General features: G+C 37.9%; 2 protein-coding genes across 2 annotated transcripts; one reads left to right on the top strand and one right to left on the bottom strand.

The window, feature by feature from the left end:
• Nucleotides 1-5,547: 5,547 nt before the first annotated feature.
• On the bottom strand, nucleotides 5,548-7,384 carry LOC113309894. Its single transcript, XM_026558414.1, has 2 exons — nucleotides 7,262-7,384; nucleotides 5,548-6,122 (listed from the first exon to the last, which is right to left on the bottom strand). The coding sequence occupies exon 2, from the start codon at nucleotides 6,113-6,115 to the stop codon at nucleotides 5,606-5,608; it is 510 nt and encodes a 169-aa protein (XP_026414199.1). The 5' UTR covers nucleotides 6,116-6,122; nucleotides 7,262-7,384; the 3' UTR covers nucleotides 5,548-5,605.
• A 9,275-nt stretch (nucleotides 7,385-16,659) lies between these two features.
• LOC113312679 lies at nucleotides 16,660-17,496 on the top strand. Its single transcript, XM_026561416.1, has one exon. The coding sequence runs from the start codon at nucleotides 16,660-16,662 to the stop codon at nucleotides 17,494-17,496; it is 837 nt and encodes a 278-aa protein (XP_026417201.1).
• Nucleotides 17,497-23,585: the final 6,089 nt, after the last annotated feature.

Genomic DNA, 23,585 nt, shown 5'->3' on the forward strand with positions numbered 1-23,585 from the left:
GACAGTGTTTTTGTGGAGACAGCTCCTAGTAATGAAGAAAATTCAGATAGATCATCCTCAACATCTTGATCAATTTATGAGTCACCATCTTCAAAAATCTCATCAAGTTGCTTTTAAAGGCAAGTTTGCCAATCACCAAAGTTTACGTTATAGGTGTCAGCCTGTTCAGTAGATTCACAGAAGATGTTATCCTCAAGTGCATATTTTTCATCATGACTTACATTAACTGAATCATACATGGATTCAATTTCTAATAGGTTGGATCGCACCAAACACAAATTGTTAGATCTTTTCGTGTTTGCCTGCTCTGATACCAATTGAAAAGACGAGGGTACCCAAATATACCTCAAACTAAAACTTTTCCACCTATGAGTCATTTCTCCGAAAGTGATTGTCTATGGACTGAGTCGAAACAATACAACTAATCGGTTCACACTTTGTTTGATCGTCTATGGATACGAGATCGAGACAATACAACAACGAAGTATGTTTACTTGATAAAAGGTTCGGACTTAACCAAACACAATAGAATTACTTATCAAGTAAATAGGAATTAACGTTTGTGTAATTTACTTTAAATTACAATAACAACAATTATAATTGCGGAAAATAAAAGTAAATGACATAGCAAGATTTTGTTAACGAGGAAATCGCAAATACAGAAAAACCCGGGACCTTGTCCAGAACTGAATACTCTCAGGATTAAGCCGATATACAAAATCAAACCAACTTCGTATAGTTGAGACCAAGAAAATAAACCTATAGTTCACCTAGTTCCGTCTGTATTCCCACGCCTCCGACCTGTAATAAGTCGCGTACTTGGAACAATTCCTTTGGTTCGTATTCCAAACAGTAAATGAACAACAAATGTGTTTGGTAGCAACTGTTTTCAACCAAGTGATGTGAGTTCGACAAAAAGGCTCTTCTGTTTATCTCAATAAACTCCTTTGTCAGGTTCTTAGATCTATCTTATCATCAACTATCAAAGTAATTGTTAAGATTTTGCAATCAATACTTTTAATCACAAAGAATTGTATTGATGCCAATCTACACAACTAATCAATCTAATCTACCACAAGGATAAAACGATTATAGTTGGATCCTCTTATACCGAAACAAGTATTGTGCATACCAAAGATTATGAACTCAAAAAAGAAATCTTCAAAGTCTTCTTTGTCTTCAAATCTTCTTAGATCTTCCATAAACAACTGCACACAATCAACTGGAATCTCTTGTGATTAATCATGCACAGATCGGAGTCTGTTAATAATGGATTATCACAAGACGTCTTTTGATCTATAAACAATCTAAAGATCCCTGTCGAAACTTCGATCTAGTTTGAGTGAATCTTATATCAGAAGAGAAGATTCTCAAGCATAAACAAACTAGGTTCAATCAAAGTTCAACCACTGTTAGTCAATCAAATCAATCGAAAACAAAAGATAAACCGCAATTATCTAGTTTCCCACCAACGGTACTAATAGAGATTCTCAATCCCAAAAAAGTCTTTAAACTGAGTGGCCGTAAGAGATTTCGCCTAATTAGGTTACTCTCCTCTCTGAATAGGCGGCTTCACCAGTGATAACACAATTGAGGTAGTTTTGCTGTTTCTGAGGATTAGTTTGCTCGAAATACAAACTTTGATATTTATAGACCAAGGAAGTTTGGAAACCAAGGAATTTCCAATACCGAAAATATTCTCAAGATATGCAATATATTCCAAATTCGGTTTCCATAATTCCTGGAAATGCTTTGTCCAAATAATGATCGAAAATCTCTTAGAAAATCTCCAACTAGCAAATGCACATTACTAATTTTCATTTTCCAAAAATAAAATTAAAAACCTTAAATAAAAGATTCTCAATTTATTTTTCAATCAGGGATTTTCTTCCTTTAGCTATTAAGGAATAACTTTGAACAACTAAAGATAAGCGTTACTGCAATGTTCAAAGTATGTCGACATCTTTCCTTTGTAAGTCCTCTTTCATACTTACAATCTTGAAACCGATTTTCCACACTTCCAAACAAGTTTAGAATTGGTTCATATGACTTTCAAGAACTACGTGATTGATCAAGAACACTCAATCACCAAACATGGGTTTCACGGTTCTACCAAAACAAGTTTCAGTTCTACCTCCATGTGAGTACTTTGCATAGTCACGCTAGTTACCAAAATTCGGTTGACTAGGTACTAGGATCGGTTCCCCTCCCATATATGTATATGGTATCTAACTTGTACTTGTTGCACATGTCCATAGGATCAGTTCCCCTTTCTACTAAAAACTTGTTGCACCTCATACAAGGATCGATTCCCCTTTGTGATAGGTTGCACCTCTTACTAGGATCGGTTCCCCTTTACCCAGAGTCGGTTATACCAATAGCACTAAATCGATCATACCATCTCAGGTGATTACTTAAGATCGGTTTCACTAATAAAAGTCATACCAATACAAAAGTCAGGCCTTTGTGAATAGTTTTACCAAGAACATAAACAAGTCATGAACGGTTATACTAATCACACATATTGGTAGTTCAAAAGATATGCAATGAATAACAATACCAATATGCCCGGCGATTTCCCTTTCGATTCACAAAACAAGTTCATGAATTTACTTCCTTAAAACAAATGTAAAACATTGTTTCCTAGGATGAAATATTCACCTTATACTAAGGTTGTCAACGGGTTCGGGTCCTCCCGGGTAGTACATGGCTCAGAACTGGACCCGGCAGATCAGCGTCGGTTCCGGGTCCTAACGGTTCCGGGGCCGGTTCCATAATGTGTTGGCCCAGAACCGGACCCAGTAAGGACACGGGTAATCACCGGGTCCGGGTGCCCATCGGGTAAAAAACATACTTATATGACTTCCCAATTTTATGACTCCTCAGTCCTGCAAAAGGATTATTCAACGCCTGAAAGTGACCATCTTTAAACATACATATAGAAATAGAGTAAACTTGAGTTTAGAATCCTTAGATTAGGAAAAATTAAAGTTATTTTCCTAGCTATAAGTAAGAATCTGCCATATATATAATAAATACAAAAGTTGGCAGACATTTTTTTTAGCCGACAACTACAAGTAACATCGGCTCTAATATAGTCTGTCGTATTATAACCACAAAAGTTGACAGACATATCATTCTATAAAGTGTAGAAGCCCCAAAAGAAAAATGTGTTTCCTTCACAAGTGCATATACAAAAAAGAAGGATGTAGTTCGCACTTTGCATGTTCTTTGGCTATGCCTATACCAAAAAGAAGTTCCCACCAGTTCAATAAAGATTTCACCATCATATTCCCAATTGTTCCTGCAAGAGAAACAAAAACAGTTAATTATATTCCCAATTTTTCCCCCAATTCAAAAACCACCTCAAAATTTTAATCACTAAATCACATTCTCTACCAAGTTTAAGAAAATACATTACGTAAAGACAAGCCTATTACAGAAGAACCCAAACAGCAACACACTTGTCTTCTATATCGGTTAGCCAATGTGCAATGAAAACTACACCAAGTAACTCTGGGCTCTAGCTAACATAATTATATGGATTTAAAGTTTAAACGCAACCGAAATGAACCAAGTAACTCTAGGCAGTAGCCAAAAATCTATCAAAACGCAATAAAATTTATGCATTCCAAGGTTAGCTGGTTATTTTACCTTAAACAGATTGAAAGTTTCGTAATCCATAATAGGAACTTCACAAAAAACAAAATATATATACTCTTCTTCTTGTTCGTCAGTTAGAAAATATGCGATGTTGCATCATCATCGTCTGACTGGAGCTCATCCATTGCCTCCAAAAGAGTCTGAATTGAAGTATCACCTAACCCAAATCCCTCATCTAACACAATAAAATAGTTAGTTGACGTACAAGAACCATCGTAAATGAATCACTAACCAAAATTGATATAATAGCAAACATGAATTGAATATGTTACTTACTCTTCAGCGAACTTCTTATCCAATATTGTGTGCATATCAGAGCCTCAATTGTTTCTGGATGCATTGAAGAACGGAATTTATCTACAACTCTACCACTGGTGCTGAAAACATATTCAGAAGCCACCGATGATGCAGGAATTGCTAATATATCACGAGCTATCAGTGCTACAATTGGATACATTGGTCCATGAAACTTCCACCACCCCAAAACATCAAAACTAGAATCATTCATATTAATACCATTTCCTTTTCTAATAGGGTGAACATCAGCTGATAGGTATTGCTCTAGATCTGTGCGAACAGCGTCATGTTGTGAACTTTCTTCCAGAAATGCCGTCAAACCCTTCCTTCTCGAAGTAAAAGAACTTTGAGAAGCTGAAGTACTACCACTACTACCAACTGAAACTGAATCTTCCATGTTGACTTCATTTGTCGGAATGTTTGCTGAGTATACATGAGCTGAAGAAGCATAACGTGTTGCATATTCATTATACAATCTTTTCAAGACTTCCATAACTTCTAACTTCTTCTCCTTGCTGTTACCAGGATATAATAATGGGAAATAGTAATCCAATAATTTCATTTTAAACTGAGGATCTAAAATGGAAGCTATTGCAAATGTTTTACTAGAGAGTTTCCAATATCTTTCAAACTTTTTCATCATATTCACTGTCATTTTTGAGATTAATGCATCATCAGAATCACACCACTCACGAAGTTCTAGATACAAAGAACAAGCAGTATCAAAATAACGATTAATCGTCACGTATGATGTACTTGAAAAGAAAACGGTGACTTCATAAAATACCTTCAGGAAAATTGAAAGACTGCTTGCATTCTTCCAGTCTTCACCCGTTGGAGCAACATTAAGAAAATCAGGTTCAATATTCGCAAACCGGTTAAATGCTTCCCGAAATAGAAGTGTTGTTTCAAGCATCAGATAGGTAGAATTCCACCTTGTATCAACGTCTTGAATCAACTTTTTATTAGGAGCATTTACTTGCAAGCAGACTTCTTTAAATTTTTGTTGTCTTTGTGGTGAACCTCTAATAAATTTCACTAAATTTCTAATTTTCTATATTTCTTCTTTAATTTGCAGTATCCCGTGATCAATAATAATGGAAACTACATGAGCAGAACATCGAACATGGAATAATTCTCCATCCAGAAGTAATCCATTATCTGGTTTTAGTTGATCAAGAAGTTCACTTACCACTACTTTGTTGGTTGAAGCATTATCCAACGTAATTGAAGCTATCTTCCTATCTATATTCCACTTGTACAACTGCTCCATCAGTACCTTCGCAATGTTAACTCCAGTGTGTTGCCCATCCATAGTGTTAAAAGATAAAATTATCTTCTGAATTTTCCATTCTTCATCAACATAATGAGCTGTCAAAGCCATATAACCTCTATTCTGAGTAATACGAGTCCACATATCAGTAGTAAGGCTTATGCGACTCTGTACCTTACTAAAAATCTCGTACAAATGATTCTTTTCCATTTGATAAATCTTTGTGCAATCTGACTTCATAGCGTTCCGCTTCACAAGTTTAATATTGGGTTGTAATGAAGTCAGCATCCTTCTAAAACCAATGTACTCTACAAATGAGAAAGGGTGTTCATGCAAGATAATCATTCTTACAATGCAATCACGAGTTACTTCTTAGTTAAACTTAAAGATGTAAGCAGCTACTGGCTCATCTTGTGTTTCACTAGCTTTCAAGAACATCTGGTTAATTTGTTGTTGTGTTCCTTTGTACACCAAACAACAATTTAGATGTTTCCTCAAACTACTCGTCCCATTTTTTCTCTCCGCACCAATATTCTTATTGCAGTGATTGCATTCTCCGTGTGTTTTCCCTTTTATCAATACCTCTTTAAATTCAGCCCAAGCCTTTGAGGTTCTTTTGCGTTTACGTGTAGGTGAAGGAACCACATTTGTTGTTGCCGCTTCCATATGATCAGAATCATCAGAATCACCAGAATCACTTGATTCACTGGCTACAGTTTCTTCTTCTTTCGGCACTACTGATTTTACAACTTTAATCTTCTTTGCATCCTTCGAAACGACAGCTTTAGGAGGCGGCATACCCGGGGATTTCGAAACGGTAACTTTAGTCTTCTTTACAGGAACACAATGATCACCAACACTACTTCTTGTTTGTTTTTTCATGTTGCCTCTGCAAGGAAAAACCAACAAACATCTGTATCAGGTGTCATACGTATAAACGATAATAAATTTAACAAGCATATACAGTAAGAAAAAGATAAGTGTTCCAAGCATATACATAAAGCAGAAACAAAATGATATTCAATATAACAGAAAAAATCAAAAGAGACTAGATAGTAGTGATAGATAATAGATTACAAATTCAAATCAAGTCTGTTTTTTTTCTTTCTATTTTATTGAACTTTAGAGTTAGAGAGGGAAACAAGTGGCGTCAGAATTGGCATCTCAAGCCAATTAATACTCACCCTGCACAACTCCCTTTACTGCCTCACTTGTTCTATCTACATCTCTGAAAAGTAAGTGTTGCCGCAAGGACATTTATGCCGCAACTTATTAAGTTGTTTGGATGAACCAGATTTACATATTAAAACAAATAAATAAAAAGAAAGAATACATAATGAAATTCTTACCAAGAGACCCTAAAATCACCAACCAACAACACTAGTACTAGTATGCCCACCAGTTATAATTTCTTGAAAACAAGTGATTAAATTATGAGAGTCTTTTCTTAAAATGGAGAAATAACATTTCAAATTATCAACACACAAAATCATCCATACATGAATAGGTAACACACAACAACAACATTAAAATCAGTACAAATGCACAGAAATTTCTGTATGATCTAAATAAAAGATGCAAACGCAAAATACTTGACTGTAATTTTACAAGAGAAAGCAAAATGTCCCAAATGCAAGTGAAAGTAACTAGCAAAACACCAAATAAATCCACAAACACAAAGTCGTGCAGTAGGTTGTTATCATGCGTAGTACACTTTTCTTTTCATTTCTTTATTATCTGCAAAGCTATGGTGTTTTTGTTCAGCATTGTTCTATTTTCTTCTTGAATTGGCCAAAAATTATAAAATTTGCCATTTCTGCTTTTATCCTTAGTAGTCCAGTGAAATCGCCCAAATTTAAAAACTTAAATTAGACCCATAATTTCTGCTAATTGGCTGAATCAAGAGGTAACATTAAGTATATATTCAGATTACTTAGATTGTTTACCCTAAACTATATTTATCACTGCAAACATCAAATATGAAAACGTAAATTAGGGATTTACAGAAAAAAGAAGAAGAATACGAACCTCAGGTGGTAAATAAGCTTGAGACAATTTTTATCTTCTTTTTCTTGCTGTAAATGAGTATTTTGCTGTAACTATGGTCTGTAGAAGTAGTTGTCGCTGTAGTAAATGAGTTGAAGGAGAAAGTAGATCGGTAGAAATGGGGGGCGAGGACTCTCATCCTTTATATATGACCTAATTTTTTTAGGAATTTTACAAAATTAGTCTTTATTAAATATCCGAATACCTGCGGGTACCCGGCGGGTAGGACCCGGATGGACCCGTTTATAAACGGGTCTATTCGAGTAATTTCCCGCCGGGTCCTAATTGGTTAATGGGTCCAATTTTAGGACCCGGAACCGGACCCAAATCCATCGGGTCCGGGTCCGGGTCCGAACCCGGGTAATGGGTACCCATTGACAGCCCTACCTTATACGCATACATAATCACAATAGCATTCAAACGATTATGTCGATGTCTTATATACAAAGTTTAATGGTTAAGCAATAAACCTCGTATTGTATTCCTTAATACTATGTCTAACTAGAGTATAATCATTCATGCTTCGCAGTTTTGTTTTCAATATGCACGACTTGAAAGATACGTTAGGGAACGAAATAGTTCAAGTCAAACATCACTAACCTCGAGTGGAATGATGATGTTGTCGTTGTATCTCCGTACTTCTTCACTTCTTCAAGTCTTCGCAATACTTGTAATGTCTCATATCCTAATACTTTCAAGATAACCTATACGAAGTTGACTCTAGCACATAATCAAGCAACTCTTTAAATGAGTTTTGGCTCACTAAAATATGATAACCAAACTTGACATACCAACGCTTGGTGGGTTCATCCGAGCTATGCTCTAACATAGGAGATAATACTTCAAGAATTTCATTGATTTAATATCCACTTGTAGCCTTATTTGGCTATATTTCGCGAGCCAAACTACAATTAATTGAGTCTTCCTCCAAGGTTTGTTTGGAAAACAAGGAAAAATATTCAATAAATGTTTATTTTTATTTATTTTCTCTTCCATTTGTAATCCAACTTTCATACTGAAATGTCTCTCTGATGACAACTAATATTAGTTAGCATATAGCATATACTTTATTAATATAACAACAGGAGATATGTTTATCCTATGGGATATGGAAAGCATGTAGTTCTGAATATCAAAACAATATTTAAAATATATAGGTTTGGGATCTTTTCTTGAGTATCAAGGGAAATATTTGAACATTAAGTACCAGAAGTTTAGTACATGTTCAAATACTATGCCGACATTTTGTGAACTTTCCTTCTTAACCAAATACATTTTCGGTAGCTATGCAAAGCCTAAAGTAACAGAAAAATTGAAAACGCAAACTTGGTTAAACTAAGGTTCGGTTCTACTAGAGATCCACTAGGACCGATCCTTGGTAAGGGATCAGTCCTACTAGAGATCCTTTGAATCTGTCATAGTAAAGATCCTTGGTTAAGGGATTAGTCATAGAATATGTCATTTGATTCTTTTCAAATATGAAACAAGTTTCGCAGGTATTCTTCCATAATCCATGTGATTGAGCACAGTTTTCTAGGTATGGAATCAACCTGAAAGTACAGCATATTAAATAATAACGAATTACCAAATAGTGTTATGTCGAATCTACAAAGTCAAATAGATAAACTATACTTCGTAATACTAATGTACCAAAGTTTTATGGAAAAATTATATAACATTCCTTCACATTTTGAGCATACTAAAATGATCAAGTCACCAATATTAGAGACATGTAAACAAACTTCGTATATTATGTTTTCAATTTGAACTGATTTGAAAGAAACAAAGATAGAAATGGAACAAGTCAAGTCCGTGTTACTGATCTCGTCTGGAAAAATGATGTGTTCATCGATGTTGATACATCTTCGGGTTCTTCAGAGTAGCACGGGCAAGTCTCAACATTTATATTATTTCTAGTCTAACCTAACGAAGTTGACTCTAGTAATCAAATCAAGCTGCCTCGAGTTTTGGAACGAAAAATATGACAATCAAACTTGACATACCAACTTTTGGTGGGTTCAACCGAGCAATGCTCTTACATACTCCTAAACAGTTCGTGTATTTTTTTTGCTCGGGAAATTATTCAAAGATCATTTTTACAAAATAATAGCTTGTGGACACTAAATTGTTCTTGACTAAGATTACTAAAGATTCATGAACCTCCATTGCTTAATTCATATTTCGAGAGTTTAAACAAAACAATATTGAAGTCGAAACTTCTTCTTTTGAATATTAAATCTACTAAAATCGTACGACATAGTTTCATAAGATAGAACGGAAGATACAATAAGTTAATAGTGTTAGAGCATTGCTTGGGCGAACTCGTAAGTTTTGCTATCCCAAGCTTGTTGTCAGTGTTAGATGTAAAAAACTATATCTTGATTTGTACTTTATTAAAGTCAAGTCTTAAACTACAATTAGAGTATGGTAGTTAAGTATCTAGACATCACTGAATAACCCTCGAAGATTCAAGACTGAAGATCAAACAAAGATATTGGTAGAACTTCTTCGACAAAGAGGTATGTGAAGACTGAACCATCCTATTTACTCACGGAATTTACCATGCTATCTTATGAGACCATATCGTATGATTTTGGTAGATTTAATATTGCAAAGAAGAAATTTCGACTCAAGCTTGTCTTGGTAAATATCTCGAAATATGATTCAAGCAAAGGATGTTCGTAGATCCTTAACAATCTTGGTGAAGAACAATTAATTGTTAACAGACTATTTTTGTTTCAAGTTAATCATTTGGAAACTGCCCAAGCAATGATATTTATTGTCTACGGCGATTCAAATATTTCAAATTGTTTAAAGATAATTTTTCAGAACTTACTAAAATTCTAGACACATGGTAGGTACGCATATCCAGTAAGCGTACCCTAGTGATTTGAGTTCCGTAATAGGGAAGGTATGCATACCCAATATACGTATCCTAAGGAGTTCGTAAATGGGAGGGAGGTGCGCATACCCAGTACGCGTACCCTTGGGATCTGAGTTCGTGAATGGCTAAGGGTACACATACCTGGTACACGTACCCCAATAGCCTCAGTTCACAGACTGGTCCATAGGTATGCATACCCCTATACATACCTACCGAGTATATAATTACACATATGCTCATAAACTATTTGCACAAATACGTTTGTCTTTGCTACAACTCTCATGATCACTTTTAAGATAGCTTTGTTCACTAAATCACTATGTGTTTTTGGATCATGGTTTAAGTATTGGGTGTTAATGAACACGGCTTATGCTTGAAAGTTCAAAAGGCATATTTTCCAATACGAACTATCATTGTACACGATTTCATAACCCTAGACCATAATGTATATTCTTTTGTGTAATTTCAAGGCGGACTTCTCACATGCTTACATGAACTCCTAATAAGAATTTCATCTGAACTAATAAACTGTTTACTTAGATCTCAAGTTATCTTAGCTTGAAGCTACCTAGAGCCTTGAAAATATATAAACAAAGAGACTCATGCAACAAGACTACTTAATCCCTGGCACTTCTGTGTCCTAGTTGCTTGCTATAGTTGTCCTCTAAAAACCTAGGTTTCCTATGAGAAATATAATTAGGTTACAACCTAAAAACTTCACTTAGGGACTCGTGAAGTTAGGTCCGACTATCTTTTACCTGAAGTTCTTGTTATCTTAGATTAGGAATGAGATAGATACAATCAAAAATTTCTCTTCGTCTCAGAATTTGTGATTCCTCTAGATATATATCTAAACTCAATTTTGATTTGTTTGGATTGTTCTTGAGAAGTGGTTATAAATCCATGCTTCTTAGCTAACTGAGTGTAAGTGTTCCGGATTCGTGAGGTTTGCTGGACTATGTCTATTGCAAATAGATTCCAAACCTAGATCGAAAGATAAAAAGGTAAATCACATAACCTTGTCTATTAGAGGTAAATTGGTATCAAAACTCCTCATTTTGTTTGAATCATCTCTTAGGATGTAAAGAATGTCAGCTAAGGGAATCAATTGCGTAAAGTCTGGCGAGGTTCAAGAGACATAAAAAGCACACCTGCAGCTGAATTTCTTAGAGGTTTAATTCGGTCTCAACTACATTCCAGTCCTAAGTCTGATAGCATGCTAGTGTTTGTAGTGGCTTAATATAGTTTGGTGTTCAAAGAAGGACGAGGTATGAGGTTTTTCCACATGTGCAGTTTTTCTTGTTAACGAAACTTCTGGTGTCCTGTGTTTTTCCATGGCTGCTAATGAGGGGTACCAGTTTATTGGGGAGTGTACCAAAACCTATATAATACAAATTAGAAAGTCTTCTGTCTTATATGGAGTTTGGTACCCTCCCTAGTAATCTAGCACCCCCAATTAGCAATGTTGTGTTATTCCTATTCCGCATATATTCTTTTATCTTTATAATAGAAATAACACAAGTAATACATAATCAATATATGTAATTTAAGTATTTATTAATTGAGATCAAAACCAAGATTCGCTCTTGTTGAATTCATATCTTGAAAGATAGATCACAAGTTTCGTACTTGTTGGAATTCGAATCCTCTTGATCTGGAAACGACTAGATTAATCTTGGATATTGATTTGTTGGATCGTCCAAGCACTCTTCTAAACAATCAGGTTCATGGATCTTCTAGACATATTGATTGTGGAAGAGAAAGAGAAAAACTCTATATACATATTGTTCAATGATCTTTAATATAAATCTACTTGCAATTGTATATGGTTTTGTCCATATTGGTTGCTGAACGAAAAAGTTGGTGGTGTACTTGGTACCCTCTCCTTTTCAAATAGGATAAGTCAGTCTTCACATATATACCTCTTGTTGATGAAGTTCTGGAAAATGTATTCGTTTGTTTTTCAGTCTTTAATCTTCGAGGGTGTTCGGTGATGTCCTTTATCGAACTACCATGCCATAATCCTACTCCTAGACTTGAATTTAGTACACTAGAAATCAAGATATAGTTTTGTAAAACTAATATTGACAACATGCTTGAGATATCCAACTTGTGAGTTCGACCGAGCGATGCTCGAATAGATGGGAGTTAAAAAAATTATGTTCGGAATGTTCTTACTTCTCATCATTCTTTAATTGGGTTGTAAGTTGTTTTTCTGCAGGTTCTATACGGGTGGGTTCTAACAGTCTATCTGAGTACTCATTGTGTTTATAGATGATCACAATATGGATGATTTGGAAAGATAGGTGCTCCCTAATCTTCCAAAATTTGAAGCCAAACAAAACTATTACTATTGCAGAGATTTTACTCCTTTTAAAACCAATGTAATCAAGAGAGGAATAATTCCTTTTCCCTTCTGCATACTCTAATTAAGTTAGGATTTATCATCGGATCCACCAAATAGAAATGTTAAGAAAGTAAATATAAACGTTTTTTATTTAAAGACGTAGGACAAACTGGAATTGGACTAACCGTTCAATATTTTACAAGAGCTTGTTATGGAGCAAGAACAAAACATGTTGATAGAGGACTAATTCCAGATCAAAAGGTGAAGCAGTAGGGATTTCTTGCTTTGAAGGAAGATGTAATTTAGATTAGTAATTTGGGCTACGTAAGGGTGGTGTTTGAGTCTGATAATGAGCTTTTAATTAAGTTTGCTAATAAAAAATAACCCAATATTCACTGGTAAAACCGTGGTCCTATTCTTGACATTAAATTTCTTTTACAATAATAGATTTTAAAGCTGTAAGGATGTTAAGCGCCAGCAAAATGGCACCACATATAATCTAGCTAAGAAAGCTAAAGCTAGTGGTACTGATTTTGAGTTTCATGAAATTTTCCTCCGAACATTCCAGGATGTAAGGACAAACAAACTATTCGTGCTTGATTTTTAATAAATGATTTTATTGTATATAACAAAAAAAGAAAAAAAAGCCTCTTCAGATCCAAAACACAATTTGCCCAAATTAGGATTTATTTGTCCAAATTAGGCACCTCGGCTACGATGAGGTCGGGCCAAAATTACGTGGCACTTCTTAATTTATCGTCATGTATGATAAATTGGTTTTAAAACTAAAAAGTCAGCTACTTTTTTTCTCAAAAAGACATAAAAAGTAAGCTTCCTAAAAACTTGCCTATTCTAAATCTCTGAAAAACGTCCCGACTACTTTTTTTTGACACCTATTAAACATAAAAAAACTGCCCCTTCAAATCCCCTTAACTGTTATACTTTTTGAGAAGAAGTAGGAAGTGAAAAAAAAATAGATAAACAGTTGGGTAATAAAACTGGTTTTCAAGTTTTTCCTATTTCGTAAAACGTGACAGCATTTAATGAGGGATCACATACTTGAAGTATGTGGCCCAACCACATCGTAGCCGCATCGCTGAAAAAATAAAAAAGTGACCGGCTCTTAAGCCTGGCATTTTTAGGGGCCACTTTAAAGGAATTAGGGGCCAATAATAAAACAAAAATGGGTCACCCAAACGTAAATTGAAGCCATCCCTTACCTCGCGTAATTTGTAATGGCAAAATTACCCTCACATAATCGATAGTTAATATAGTATTTGGTTCCTCCGATTACAATCGGTAGATAAAATACGGAGAGTTGGTCCGATTGTAATGGGGTGATGTAATTGAAGGAAATTTGTTTTTTTTTTCATTTGTAGGTGTGAATAATCTACCGATCCAGGTGGAGCAATCCCAGGCAACGTTGCAGCAATAACAGGTGAAGCGTGAAGCATCGAATCATTCTATCCAAGCTCGGCGCAAGAAAAGAGACATCAAAGGAACCCGTGAAGCCAATACGTGTAAAGATAAAACTCGTAAGTGATGGAAGAGACGCCTGTAAAGTACCAGAGTAATAAATGATCTGACAAGGCAGTCGAGGGGATAAGATAAACCTGGTCAAAGTTGGACTCGGGGCTAAATAATTTCAGGCCAGGATGGAGGGAGATATCGATAGTATTTATCTAAGACAACCTATATCGGGTGGAAGAACATCGGGAGACAATATCACTAAAGATCGGCCCGATATCTTGGAGGGATATCTCTCATCACCCGAGACGAACATGAAGGAAGATGTACCAAGACTCACACTGTAACTTGGATGTATCATCATATGTAACTATAAATATAGAGCTCTATCAAGGGTTCAGGAGGGCAATTCAGTGAGAGAGGAGAGAATACTAAGTGTCTTGTTGAGTGAATAGAGAGCAAACTAGTAAGATACACCCTTTGTAACCTTGAATCAAGTAATAAGATCATCCTTTCACCCCCGTGGACGTAGGTAATCATACCAAACCACGTATATCTTGTGTTATTGTTTTTCTCTTGGTTGTTTTACTTCGTTGAGTATGCTTGATATCCTTTGGATGTAGAAGTAGGATTTTCCACATCTACATTCTGGCGCCGACTAAGGGGACCGTGTAACATCTTTATATACCTTGCATAAAAACCATTAAAGAGAGATTCCAAAGCTCCTAAATCATCTCATGATGTTAGTTGATGCTAAGTGAAAGACTCTTGTGGTTAAGTGTATGAGTTAGTAGATGAATCTTTTGAAATCAACTTTTTTCTTAAACTCAAATTTTTTATAATTGTTTTGTTGAATCTTTGTTGGGCTCATTGAGTTAGAATCTCTATTGAGTCGAGTAGCTTTAATACCGGTGTGAGTGAAATCGAGTCTTGGTCTTCTCATTTAGTTTTCTTTGGTTTATCCCTTCTATTAGTCGAAGAAACTAAGGATTTGTTGTTATTTCTTTCGGAAAACATGTTCGTTACGTCAAAATTGCTGAAATAATTATAAGCAAGATCTCGGATTTGAACTATAGTTGATTATGTTTAAGTCTTCTTTTATGGCTGGGACGAGTTGTTAGAAAGATTCAAAACCTCCCAAGATATCATCTTTGATGGTTGGTAGCAGCTAAAGTGAAACTTCGTCTCGCTGGATTTTTTTTCTTTCTCGTCGTAGAATAATTAAACACAACAATAGCAGTGGTAAAATTGATTCAGAATCATTGAGTTAGGGTACCAAAACCATGGCTAGAAAGGGTTTGATGAGCACTTCGGTGACGATCTCATCCTAATCCCTGGACAAGAGCCTTATAGCGTCGCTAGAGAGCCGAAAGAATCCCAAGGTAAAGCTATCCTTGCGGAGTTCTGAGGAAAGAACCGAGAAACCCTGTTCTGGTAACCTGTGTAGGTGGGATACCGGCAAAACGATTGACGGAAGTCACCACCACAAACCCTGGACAAGAAAGAAACTCTCCGATCAGATGTACGGACGGTTAATGATTCCTGGTACAAGGAATGATAGGACAAATGATGATTAATGCAAGAGAGAGTACCGAAAGCGACGTCACAAGACCCCTTTTCGAAAAACTGTCTTAGTAGTCAAAACCACCTAAATTGTTGAGTTCATCATGTCAAAGTAAAAGGGAATCATACTTGGTTGGGTTTTTTCTCTTTTTGGGGTGTCAGAATCCCTGTACTTCATTCTTAAACTTTTTTCGAAAACAGTTCAAAGTGAGGTGTGGTATGTTTTGCTGACGTAGGTAGAGACGGGCGAGCCGAAGGATACAAACCGTATCCGAGCCGATGGAAAGCACTTCAGGGACAGGCAGGATCCTGAGGAACCGGACGGTAGCAGGAACTAGCGCGCAAGAAGGAGTGACAGATTCACGACAACCAAATAGCCGACAACACCAGCCGAAAGAATCCCGAGCACAGGGTGGAGGAATGGCCACTGCCAACGAGGAAGTCGACCTGGGGAGATACGATGATCTTCCCCCGAGAATACTACGCATCAACCCGAGCCAAATGAGACCAGAGGATATGGTAGACGGAATGACCGCATCAGACACGGAGGACGATGAGGAAGCATTAATGATGCGAGAGGACCGTAAGCGAGCCCGGCAACGCGCAGAGTACCAGTATGCTTTGGATCATTAAGAAGAAAGGCTTAGGCGAGTGCGTTTGGGACGAGATAACACAACCCGAGACATCCCCCTAATAGCACCACTAGTAGCACCACCAGCAACACCACCATCCGCACCACCTGCCACAACAGGAAATCATGTGAACGACCACTCCAACCATGAGAGCACCAACCCGGCATTGATGGCAATTCTAGTAAATCAGAGAAGGTAGGACGACTTAATGAGGGAACTACAAAGAAGAAACCTAGCACTAGAGCACGAGAATTACCAACTACGGAACCAGGGGTCCAGGTCGCGAGGATCATCGAGCCAAGGGGCGTCCAGCAATCACACCCGATCAAGGTTTACTAGAACTCCATCACTCGGCCAAGGTCGATCACCCGACCCTAACCGGGCGTGGAGTGGATATGGTCCCCCCGAGAATTCCTCAATCGATGAAGAAGTGAAAAATGGTGGACCCGATGCCGCGACAATGGCTAAGCTCGAATAACTTGAAAAAATGGTTAAGAAATTGGCAGGAGATGGGGAGGACGATAAGTTGGCAGAAGTGATTAATGAAGCGAGGAAAACTCCGTTCACCCAAGAGCTAGAGAGAACTCCCTTTCCTCTGAAATGTGCACTTCCTACATTTCCCTCCAGGTTCGACGGCACGGGCGATGCAGGAGAACACATCAAGATGTATAGCATGTCGCTGTTACAATGGAAGAACTATGACGTGGTCATGTGTAAATTTTTCCCGGCAAGCCTGGAAGGCGAAGCAAAGAATTGGTTATACACCTTACCCGACAAGTCCATAGGCAATTACGGATCCTTGGTGGAAACATTTCTTGAAACCTATATGCACAACAGTATCGCCCGGCCAAGGATAAAGTTATTCACATTGGCACGAAGATTCAGGGAGCCCTTAAGGTCTTTGACAGATAGATGGAGAAAATTGTGTACCGATATCGGGAAGGTACCCGTCGACCAACAGATATTTGGGTTCGAAAATTCTCTAGGGAAATCTGATCCCATCTGGATATCCATGTACACTGAGAAGCCGCAGACATTAAAGGAAATGAGAAAGATGCAGGAACATTACATCGCGTTGGAGGATATACAAGAAGGAGCACAAGAAAGAGGAGTCCAAGAAGGCAGTACAGCAGCCGGGGTGACTCCTCAAGGGGACTCAAAGCGATCAGAAAAGAGGCCGATGGTACCACAACAAGTCTCTGGCAATAAGGAATGGGTCGAGAAAGGAAAAAGGCCTCGTCATGAGCCGAGAACTTACACACCTCTAAATGCGCCACTAGAAGAGATCTTTAAGGAAGTAGAAAAGAGAAATGACATTAGGTAACCGGAGATTAGAGGAATACAATTTGACGATACAAGGAACCACCCTGAGTTTTGCCATTACCATCAGTACCGTGGTCACTCGACCGACGATTGTCGGGAGGTGAAAGATATCGTTCAACATCTAATTAGGGATGGATACTTACGACACTTTGTTAAATAAACAGCACCAACGTCCACCACACCCGACGTCCCTGTGCACCAAGTAAGGATCGATCGTGGAACTCGGTTCACCTGCAATACCATCTCACACTCGGCAACACAAAAGTTCGACTTAGGGACTGATATTACATCAAGAATCCGCAAGAGGGATCGGGCTGGGAAGGAGATCTTCAGCGTAGAAAAAACTTTACATATGGATCCCTAGATGATGCAGCCGATCACCTTCTCCGCTAAAGACGTCCCGATGAATGGGCAAGTGTTAGAGCATAGCTCGGTCAACCTCTCATGCGTTGCTATATCAAGCATGTTTGTCAATGTTAGTGATCAAAACTATGAGTCTTGATTTCTAGTCTAATATAGCTAAATCTTGGACTAGGATAGACAAGTATAGTTGAGCTCAAGGACTTCATGGCGATTCATCATACAACGACGAAGATCTACTCAAGGAACCGTGGAACTTCATCAACAAAAAGGTATGTGGAGACTTGAACTTATTCTATCACTCAAAAGTCTATCTATCTATCTCCTACTTCTTATGAGACAAAAAAGTCGTATGCTATATAGACTGGATCATACACATTTGACATTTCGAGCTGAGTATTCACTACTTATCTTTTTTTCGAAATCGTGTGTTGGTAAAGTGTTTCTCTTTGATCAAGTTTATCTTCACCTAGTGACGAAAGTCATGAAAAGTTTAAATTACTTTGAGAATTGCTCTGACGTGAAACGGTCTGTGAATAATGACTATATAACGTCCTCTAAGAATGTCTCAATGATTGGAATGAGAGTTTATATTACATAACCAGGTATTCCTTAATCCGAAGTTTTCAACTTTGTTGATTGAGAGAAACCGGAGGAATTGGCTTTGCCAAGTCCGCGAACTGTCAGAAGTTCTCTTAGCGAGAATTTCTGCTGGGATTTTCCAAAAACTCGTTTGAGTGTTTAGTCCGCGAACCTAATCCGCGAACTGGCGGAAGTCTCTTTGCCGAGATTTTCTGCTGAGTTTGGAAAACTCTGTCGGTTGCCTTAAGTCCGCGAACTTGTTTGTGATCTTAAGTGGTTATGATCTAAAGATGTGCTCTGAACATTAAACTTAAATTACTAAGGAATGCTTTATGCAAACCGTGGATATAAAGTTCATGAGTCGATTCATCGAATCGAATCATCTTTGTTTCAATTGTGTCTTGTGTAGTAACATAAGATCTCATAGAAATTGAACAACTCTCTAACTAGTTCATTTGAGTCAATTGAACTGGTTATGGTGAAGAAGAACTAGGTTAATATGAAATGCTCATATGGTTAACCTTTTGGGTTACTATGTTGAACCAAAATACATGTACACGTTTGGGCACGGTTTTCACAAACCCAGTAAACGTCTACCCAAGTGTGTGTGACAAGCTAAGTTTCGATCCAACGGTTGAGAAATATTAGCTTGAATCTAAATCAGGTTTTCATCTAACGGTGAATATGGTTGCTTTGTAACTAACGCAAAACCCTGATTTGAAGACTATATATAGGAGACATCTAGCATTGTGCAAAACTAATCCCCACACGTTTGTGTGATACTAGTGCGCTCGCTAGAGTCGATTCTCATTTAACCTTTGGTTTTCTTCTCTAAAACCAGGTTAACGACTTAAAGACTTCATTGGGATTGTGAAGCCAGACTGATACTACTTTTATCGTAGTTGTGAGATCTGATGTTGCATCTTCTATCGTACGAGTACAATCTTTAATTGGCTTGAGATCGTCAGAGTTCTCCGATAGGCAATATAAAGAAGTCACAAACATCTTCGTCTCACTGTTTGTGATTCCTCGACAAACCGCTTGTGTAGTCAAAAAGGATTGTTGAGAGGTGATGAGTGCCAAATATTGTATATATTTATCCCTTTTTCTTTGGCATTTAACTCATCTTTTGTGCATTAATTCTACATTTTATCCCATATTCTGTATTTTCATTGTTTTCAAGAATAAATATTTTTATTAATTAATTTTGCATTTTTAGGTAATAAATAAAGTTCGGATGAGTCGCGGAGCGAAATAGAGCAGAAAAGTAGTGAAAAGCCGGGAGAAATTACGCAAGGAAGCCGCGAAGAATGGTGCGCACAACCTCATTTTCTACACACAAAAGCGCCTCCTTTCTCAGCCATCAGATCAGTTCTCAGAAGCATCCGATGGTCGCTCCTTCATAGAGCATCAAAATCTGAAGTCTCTGCCAAGCACCACAGCGCTGAAATTCCAAGCCTTCAGATTAGATGGTAGTTGAATCCGACGGTCGCTCCCTTGCTGTGCATCGAAGTTTGATATCTCCGCCTAACACTACAACACCTAACTCCATCTGGCGTCGTTGATTTTGTTGTATTATATAATCCAGCGGTCTCTACAAACTTCACTTCATCTCACCGTCCGATTGATCTTTCATCTCCCTATCCCACGGCTCAGCGTCGCAGATCATCAAACTCGATACACTCGCCTCACACCCTAGCAACCGAGCACCTACACCTCAAACAAACGCACCCTTCCCTTTCTCCATCGAACCATCTCCTCCATCACCCCCCTCTGCAGAACCACCATACTCCGTACCACCACCATGTCCGTCTCCATCACCACCACCTCACCCCAAATCACTCCACTATCTTCTCCCCAAATCACTCTACCTATACCCATCATCACTATCACGTTTTACATCAACTAATCTCCTCAATTTCTCATCTCTGCTCACTGAAACCCTAGGTGAGAAATTGAAGATATAAGTTGATGTTAGAGCAGCAATTGGAGCGGGAGATGACTCAGGAAGAGAAATAGAAGAATGGGTCGACGAGATGGAGCGAGTATCTCATCAACAGTAGGTAAATCAATTTTTTTTACCAAAACCTAATTTTACTGACTTTGGGAAAATTGGGGGAAAACCTAATTATGTGTAATGGGTATAAATTGATGTTTTGGGAAGTATTAGGGAGAGACTATTTACCTCTCTGGACTAGCCAGTAGAGAATTTGCTAAAATTTTATGAACTTCAAATTTCAGTGTTTTTCTCAGTTAACAGTTGCAAGTTGCTTATGTGTTGAGTTATCTGATATGTTGCTAGTTATGTATGAATTATCTATGTTAGTGTATGTATGTTGCCACTTCATGGTTAGCATGAGCTAATCAGCCTCAGGCCAAGGCTCAGTGAAGCCTTGTGCACTGTCAAGTGTGAATGAGCTAGGATAGTTACTTCCTGTTGCTATGCTTTGATTGTGTAAATGAGAGATGTCAATGTTCATAGAGCCTGTGATTGGCTGTACTGTCAAAAGACAGCCAATGCTAGGGGTAGACTTGTGAGCAAGTTGGTGTTCTTCCATTTCTAGTTGTATGCTTAGGATTGAACTTAACCTAGACCATGTCACTTGATTAGGATACAAGGTGGATCATATGCTTTGGCTTGCCCACCACTTCTCTTTTAATCAATCTTAATTTCAGTCACTTTTAATTTCAGTCTTGTATGCTTGTATCACCTGTTACTTTTCTTGCCTTTCATTTTCTTGCATTTTATAACTATTGTGCACTGAAGTCAGTGCACTGAACACAATCCTGCCTCTTGCCCTTGGCTGCCAAGCCTTGGTTGTTTGTTGCTTTTCTTAACTGCTTCTTTATTGCCTTTCCCTGCATTTTTGGTTCTTTGCTTATCTTTCCCTGCTTTGGTTCTTAGCCTGCTTCTCTATTGCCTTACCTTGTGTTCTTATTTCTCTGCCTGAAACCTTGCCTGCCCTTAGCTTATTACACATCTTAGTTAGGAAAACTTCTCATATGCTCCTCTCCCTGTGGACAAACCCCTACTCACCCTTTTATTACAAATCTTGACCTTGTATACTTGCAAGTGTATTGTGTGCATCTTCAAAATCACAACAAGTTTTTGGCGCCGCTGCCGGGGAGCTGGCTGCCATATTTTTTGAAGTTTTCAGAGTCTGCTGCTGTTGTTGGCCCTGCCAAGTTGCTGCTGTTGTTGTTGCTTGCTGCCAACTGAAGCTGCCTAGCTGCTGCTGCAACTGCAAGTGTTGCTCTGCTGCTGCCAACTGCTGAGCTGCTGCCAAGCTTGCTGCTGCTGCTGCTCTGCTGGTGCTGTTGCTGCCAAGCTGTTGCTGTTGCCAAGTTGCTGCCAACTGCTGCCAACCTCTTCTGCTGGGCTTGTGCAACAATCTCTGAACTGGGCTTGAACCAACTGAGCTGGGCTCAGTAACCTCAACTTCTGCTGGGCTTGCAACTTCTGTTCTTGGGCTTGCAACTTCAGCTGGGCTCCGTTGCTGCTGTTGCTGGGCTCTGCTCCACCTGTTGCTGCTGGGCTTGGACGTGAGCTGCTTAGGACGATCATAAAGCCCAACTGGGCTGTGCAACTAAAAAGGGGACTAAAAGCCTATTTTTGGGCTTCCCTCCAAAAACAAGTAAGCCTAACCCATGAGTTAACCCACTTGGGCCTCATTTAAATTCAAATTTGGGCTTGTAATAATTTATTTAATTATTTATTTTGGGATTGTAATAATTTTTATTTTTATTTTCTTTTTCTTTTTTTTATTTGGGATTGTAATAATTTTTTTTTTTTTATTTTCTTTTTTGTTTTTCTTTATTTTTCTTTTTTCTTTTATGGGTTTGTTTTAATTATTATTATTGTTTTTATTTTCTTTTATGAGTTGTGATAATTTATGCTAGGTTTAGTTCAAAAATTTTCAAAAACCCAAAATTTTTAAACCAAAAACAAAACCCCTTCTTTAAACCAAAACCCATTCAAAACCAAATCTTCATAACCCTTGGGCCAAATTGTTTCCGATTGCTCTGTCTGACCAACATGTTAGTTAAGGTACCTACTAGGACATGATTGTGACCTACAGAGACCAGACAAACAGACTTGTTAGAATTAACCCAGACGAACCTATCGAAATTCTAAGTTCTGAGGGAGACAGTCCAGATCAACCAGAAACAATGGGAGAACCACGTCCTCAAGGATTATATGTACCCAACTAGAGCCAGTCAACCTTCTTGTATTTTGCTGCCCGAGGCTAATGGCCATTATGAGCTGAAATCTAGCACAATACAGATGCTTCCTATTTTTAGAGGTGTTGAGAATGAAAACCCGTACCACCACGTGAGAGAATTCGAAGAAATTTGTGGAACTCTGCGTTTCACTCAAATGACCGACGAAACCCTGAAGTTAAGGCTTTTTCCTTTTTCCCTGAAAGATAAGGCAAAGGCCTGGCTCTATGCTTTACAGCCTCAATCCATCATGACATGGGATGACCTCATAAAGGAGTTTTTCAAAAAGTTTTTCCCGAACCACAAGACTGCGACAATTCGTCAAAGTCTGAATAGCTTTGTGCAATTAGAAGGTGAGACCTTAGCTAGATACCTGGAGAGATTCAATGAATTATTGCTCCAATGTCCCCATCATGGTTTTGAAAAATGGAGACTTGTGCAAATTTTGTATGAAGGTCTAGATGTGTCCACCCGAACAACGGTTGAGTCGATGTGTAATGGTCTATTCGTAGAAAAACTGCTGACGCGTCTTGGGACTTCTTGATTGAAGTAGCTGAAAAGACGCAACAGTGGGAATCCATCCGTGAAACCAGAAAGACTACATCCGAAGCAAAGGCTTTTAGGATTGAAGCGGATTTTGAGGGTAGAGCAAACATGGCATCAATAGTTAGGAGATTAGAAGAGTTAGAACTACATAAAAATTCAAAACCTTCCACCACTACTCTCCGAGAACATGTCGCTTCATCTTTGTGCTGCTTGTAACGACCCCAACCATCAATTCCAAAATTGTCCAGATTTGCTTGCAGTCCAGGAGTCTAGGCTTGAACAGGCACATGCCATGTTTCAAAACCAGAGCATAACCCTTATTCACAGACCTACAATCCAGGATGGAGAAACCACCCTAACTTTTCATGGTCAAAAGGACCC

The sequence above is a fragment of the Papaver somniferum genome, chromosome 9, assembly GCF_003573695.1.
Source record: "Papaver somniferum cultivar HN1 chromosome 9, ASM357369v1, whole genome shotgun sequence".
Taxonomy (NCBI): Eukaryota; Viridiplantae; Streptophyta; class Magnoliopsida; order Ranunculales; family Papaveraceae; genus Papaver; species Papaver somniferum.